Source organism: Corythoichthys intestinalis, chromosome 2 (assembly GCF_030265065.1).
Source record: "Corythoichthys intestinalis isolate RoL2023-P3 chromosome 2, ASM3026506v1, whole genome shotgun sequence".
Taxonomy (NCBI): Eukaryota; Metazoa; Chordata; class Actinopteri; order Syngnathiformes; family Syngnathidae; genus Corythoichthys; species Corythoichthys intestinalis.
In genome coordinates this window covers 69,065,065-69,071,064 of record NC_080396.1, presented here as the reverse complement: position 1 = coordinate 69,071,064, position 6,000 = coordinate 69,065,065, and the positions used below count along the sequence as shown (strand labels likewise).

The window sequence follows — 6,000 nt, the reverse complement described above, 5'->3', positions numbered from 1 at the left end:
GTGGCTGACGTGACAAAGAAAGGGAGCGGCGCAGTTGAGAGTTTACTTCGCTTTCAATGTTTTCTTGAGAACACCGTCGACTTTGGTGGTCAGGAGGCGTTTTGTGTTGGAAAAGTTCTGAAATAAATGATAAAAATCTGACGAAGCTGGCAATTTGTTTGGCGATGTTACCACAATAATAATTGTCATCTTAATTTATAAAAACTGGTGAACGGGGGTCGGACGAGGACCGTGGAGATGTATTGTTGAGCCAGTTGACGGATGCGCACCCCAGCCCCACGCTCATATTTTTCTATAATTTGCATCTTCATTTCAATGCTAAGTGTCACATTTTTCCTTGTTTGACCACCTGTACCAACCTTTTTGAAACCTGTGTTGATTTCTCTCACAAGAAAATTTGCAGTGCGTCCGTCTGCGTTGCTGTCATGTCGTCGTATTTCGAGCATGCTGTCGGATGTAGATACGAATGGCGAGTCAAATTTTACGTTGGATGTCAAAAAGATCGTGTGTCAAAGCGATCGTATGTCAGGGTACTGCTTTTGTACTGCCATTGTTTTAAAAAAATTATCTTAAATAAATAAAATATAATATTATAATAAATACATTAAATAATCTTAAGAAGTTACTCACAATGTTATTCGTTACTTGACCATTCTTCTCACCAAATACTTTATTACTTGTACTTGAGTACATTTTTTGGATGACTACTTTTACCTTTACTTGAGTAATATTATTTTGAAGTAACACTACTCTTACTTACTTACTATTACGTAACTCTTTGGCTACTCTACCCAGGGCTGTCAACAGACTTGACGGGCCCAGGGACCGCGACCATTATAGGGCCCACTACCCCACCCCTGCCACCGGCTTATCACGACAACATACGCAGTACTTTAACGCTTTGCAAGCAATGACAGAGTAAATTTTCAAATTTAACAGACCGTAATGTGATGTGACACAATTTAAACAAACAATTTCCATCTATTGTCCCATGTATGCTACAATACAATACAACTGAGAGTGCTATGCCTGCCTGCTAAGCAACAAAACAGTATAACAAAACATCCTGTGCCTGCCCCCTCCACATCCCTGGGGTTAACAAGCCCTCAAACAGTGACGCGCCTAGATTTTTTGACAGCAGAATCATGTATAACATCAGTGAAATACAGTTTTTGAGCAAGCTTACATTTAATGGAGAGCATGGTGTTACTGGCATCCCCAATGGGCCGCTGTCCCTTACAATATGACCGGCTTTACCAATTTGGCGCAGACGAAGAGGTGGGCGACGTAAAGGGGTGAGATAGGAGTTGTTGAGAGTTGTTGCGCGGAAGCCCTGAGTTGAGTGGCTGTGAGTCCCCCGTTCAGTGTTGATAATCTTACTTTAAAAAAGTAATTAATTACATTTACAAATTAGTTCTCCGAAATGTAATTGAGTTAGTAACTCAGTTACCTGAATGTAAGAGTAATTAGTTACTTGGCAAAGTAACTGCTGTAACCTTTCATTTTTTTTTTCATTAAAAAAAAACAAAAAACAAAAAACATAGTAACCTTTGCTATGTTTGGAAGTCATTTAATGTTGTGAATCAACTGTCAAAGTTGTTAAAATTGCCCTCGTTTTGGCATTAGTTCTTTTCTATTTTCGACATGTATAAGTTTTAAAACTGTTTCATCGTTTAAAGATAGATTCAAGTCAAGATTTTGCCGATTTAGGAGTATTTTAGATAAAAAGTTACTGAGGTTTGCTAGGAAGGTTCACTACAACAGAGCCTTTCGGAGAAGTCGACTGCTTTAAAATGGCGGCTGTTTACTAACGCCGCCGAGTCTGTCATTTCGCATGTAGTTCTATATGCATGTGATATCTAGGCGTAGATTGTAGGCTTTCGGCTACAGTCAGGAAATATTGGAGCCACCTAGCCTAGCATCGCGTTTGCTACAGCAAACAAACACTCTTTTCTCTCCGTGTCTCTGACTTTTCTCGCGTCATTCAAGCAACGTACTAACGCACACCTTTTCGGTGCATTGTCTCGTTGCCGCAACGGTGACAAATTCCGAATGGAGAAAAAAACGTAATGCACGAAAAACGTACAGATTTTCAACGCATGACGCACACATTTAAAAATCAGTGCTCACTTGTACAAATTACGCTGAAACCGTACAACTTGACAGGTATGGCAATATTATTTTGAAGTAACGGTACTCTTACTTACTTACTATTACATACATTTTGGCTACTCTACCAACCTCTGTGTAAATGAGGGTTTCTGCGCATGTCTGATCATGGAGGTGAGAACACGAGACTAAATCCAGGTAAGCAGCACCTGTAATAAACTTGGCGATTAAAAAAAAAAGGCTGCGCTGGGAAAAAAATGAGGGGAAGGGGAGAACAGTCTGTCGTGCATCGCGGACGCCTCTCTCCTCCCCTTTTCTTGCCAAATCTGTCGCACGGCTCTCTCTCTCTCTCTCTCTCTCTCTCTCTCTCTCTCTCTCTCTCTCTCTCTCTCTCTCTCTCTCTCTCTCTCTCTCTCTCTCTCTCTCTCTCTCTCTCTCTCTCTCTCTTTCTTAAAATGACATTGGTCTGCATCGAAACATGATAACAGATAAGCCTCCTTGCGCTCCGCGTTGTCGGACTGTCCGCAATGACGACAACTTGAAACTAAAATAAACAGGCGCACATTCTTTTTTGTTTGTTATTATTGTTATTATTATTTTTGTATTATTATTTCAAATAATTTCTCAATGAAAGAGGGTCGCTCTGGATTCGAGCGCGCCCACGAGGAATAACGAGGGGAATTTCGTGGCGCTCACCCGCTCCGCAGATTTTGACCAAAGTGTTCAATTGCCGGCAAAGTGACCATGTACGTGCACGGTTTGATACGAGCTAGCCTTGGATTTGTTGGCTTCTGCTTAGTCGCCTTTGTCCAACAGTCCGCATCAGGAAGTAAAACCAGCCAAGGTAAGTTTTCATCTCCTCCATTTATTATCTAAGTGCAGCAGTTGAGGGCTATTTTTTTATTCGTGTTGCCAAACCGCAATTTGTCCTTAAAATCAGGTTTAATGCGTTGATAATGACGGAGTTCGAATGCTCCCAAGGCATCAGAAAGTACCCTAAGTTGTGTGGGTGTGTTTTATGTAGAAGTTTAGGTACAACATGTTAGTGAAAACAGCAGATTCCCCTGTTTTGCAATCACTGTAAGTCGTGAGAAGGCACGCAAATGAAGTTTTGTGTCATTCCAGAGCTTGACTTTGATCTTGAGCGGTGTGAACAGTTATGTTTCATGAGCCATCCTGCAGGTACTTGTGGCCAGACTAGCGGGAGGCATTTGTCACAGTCCAGACAAGTATTTGACACCTGGCTGTAACGCACACACGCAGGAGCCTGTGAGTGTCAGACACTGCAGCTACAGTACCGAGTTGCCCTGCCGCCTGCCCTCTTGCTCTCTTGTCGTGTGAGAAATGCTCCAGAGCACACAAAGCGGCCGGCCCGGCCAGGCCCGACCCGGGTTCGATCCTCTCGAATCCCGACACCTTGCAGGAACAAGCGAGGCACAGTATTCCAAAGCGACCCCTCGTCACTTAATGTTCCCACAATACAAAATGCCGAGTTGGCTATGCCAGAAGTATTTGCATGCAAAGAAAGACACATAATGGTTTGTGTGCGAGTGTTGATTGTGGGTTGGTGATGTTTCACACACACAGACACACTCACACACAAAAAGACATCTCTTGCGCTGTCGACAAGGCAGAAAAAAAAAAAAAAAAGGGGGGGTGTGTGACTATTTTGCACCCTGGGTGGTCTGCCCCCACTTGTGGGAAAACTCAATATTTACATTTTGCAATTAGAACTTCTTTTTCTCACTTATTTTCCACAACAACAATTACACGCTTCCCTGTAGAGTGGAAAATGGCTGTATGAGGGCTGGTGTGAAAAGGTGTGCACCTGTTTGTTGGTCACCAGTGAGCAGACACTCAATAGCAGGGGCGTCACTAGACCTAATACAATACTGGGGCACTGGCGAGCGAGCAAAACATTTTTTTAAGCACTTATCTATCATAAAAAGTCAGAAATAGCGCCTTATAGTAAATATAATCAAAAGAAAATACAAGTTTCTGTTAAAAAAAAAACTGAAGTTTTTTCGTTTTTCAGTTGCCGGTATTCACAATCAAATTTGCAACATTCCTTGTTGATTGTCAATTCACCTCTGCTCATGCTCATCAACTTCCATCACTCCTTTGCATCATCCTACACTCTCCTACTCTACTTTGTCTGAACAGAAATCGGGATATATCATTGTCACTGTGATGCAATTAATAAATGTTTATCATCTGGGTTGTGACCTAAAGGTGTTTTATGTTACCTAGGTGAGTTACCTAGTAGGGTTGTTCCGATCATGTGTTTTTGCTCCCGATCCGATCCCGATCGTTTTAGTTTGAGTATCTGCCGATCCCGATATTTCCCGATCCGATTGCTTTTTTTTGCTCCCGATTCAATTCCAATCATTCCCGATAATTTTTCCCGATCATATACTGGACTGTCTCAGGAAATTAGAATACACAATATTCTAATTTTTTGAGACAGTCCTGTGTATATATACAGGACTGTCTCAGGAAATTAGAATACACAATATTCTAATTTCCTGACTCAGGAACATTTTGTACAATGCATTAAGAAAAAAATGAATAAAACTCGGACGAATATATATATTCAACATACAGTACATAAGTACTGTATTTGTTTATTATGACAATAAATCCTCAAGATGGCATTTACATTATTAACATTCTTTCTGTGAGAGGGATCCACGGATAGAAAGACTAGTAATTCTTAAAGGCCAGATGTGACTTTGTACATTGTGACTAAATATTGCCATCTAGTGGATTTTTATGAGCTGTCAGTAAATGATAATTCAGGCATTTAACTTCTGCCCAAATGCATGATGGGAAGTGCACCCATGACTGTGCGTAGTGCTACCAATTGATATATCTTCTCTGCGTTGGGTACCAAGTTAAGGTGTTCAGACAAAAATCAAGTAATACCTTGCTTCCCAACATGGCTTCCCATGATATTTCTAATTATAGTGTGAGGGATGGTAAGGCATTAGCCAATTAAAAACTGTCTACAAAGACTGCTAAACTTTACCTTACTCATTATACTTGCTCTATGAGGGTAATATGGTACCATCACAGTTTGAGCACACCAATGTGAGAGTGGGACGTGCGACGCATGCAGAAATTGCAATAAATATTTTAACGTGATACATTTGTAAAAATATTAATTACCACTGTTATTGGGATAAATTTGATAACCCTGCCTTAAGCCTAAACTAAAGACTCTGGATGAGTGTAACATATTACGTTTGTAATGTTCAATACAATTAGAAAACGATTTAATTAAAAAAAAAAAAAAAAAAAGGCATGGCCAATATTTTTTGCCGATTCCAATACTTTGAAAATGACGTGATCGAACCCGATTGATTGGCATCCCGACATCTCTATTGCCTAGCTTACCTCTCTCATTCCTCCTTGCTGATTTATCCTTGCTGCAACCAAATAACTTTCCAGTATCAGTTTGCAAGAGTAATGCTGCTTGTGTCAAATAGAAATGAAAAATAATACATCTTGTGACTGATAAAAGGGGCTGCAGTAACAAATAAAATGCTTGTAAAACAGCTGGAAATAGTGATGAGCACATGTACAAAATTGTTAGAGGTATATATCCCAAAGATAGGTAATTATGTAATTCATACAGATTGATTCAATTCATTTTGGTCTTAAAAACAAATAGCAATAAATAGTATCAGTATTGATTAGAGCTGAAAAGAATACTCGAGCAACTCGAGTTTAAAAACTGATCCGAGTAATTTTATTCACCTCGAGGAATCGTTTAATTTTGCCAGCTCTAAACATCATCATTTTGTCCGGACTACTTTTAATGCGGGACAACGCGCTGATGTTACGTGCGTAGAGAAAGAAGCAATATTAAAAAAAAAAAAAAAAAAAAAA

The 6,000-nt window shown here is 40.1% G+C and overlaps 1 protein-coding gene across 4 annotated transcripts in view; it reads left to right on the top strand.

The window, feature by feature from the left end:
* Positions 1-2,602: 2,602 nt before the first annotated feature.
* The window catches only part of scube3 (signal peptide, CUB domain, EGF-like 3), a 262,184-nt gene continuing 258,786 nt past the window's right edge, over positions 2,603-6,000 (top strand). For all 4 annotated transcript variants that reach the window (XM_057817169.1, XM_057817160.1, XM_057817150.1 and 1 more), the window contains exon 1: positions 2,603-2,953. In XM_057817169.1, coding sequence (XP_057673152.1) covers positions 2,854-2,953 — 100 coding nt within the window. In that variant the 5' untranslated portion in view covers positions 2,603-2,853. The remainder of the gene's footprint in view (positions 2,954-6,000) is intronic.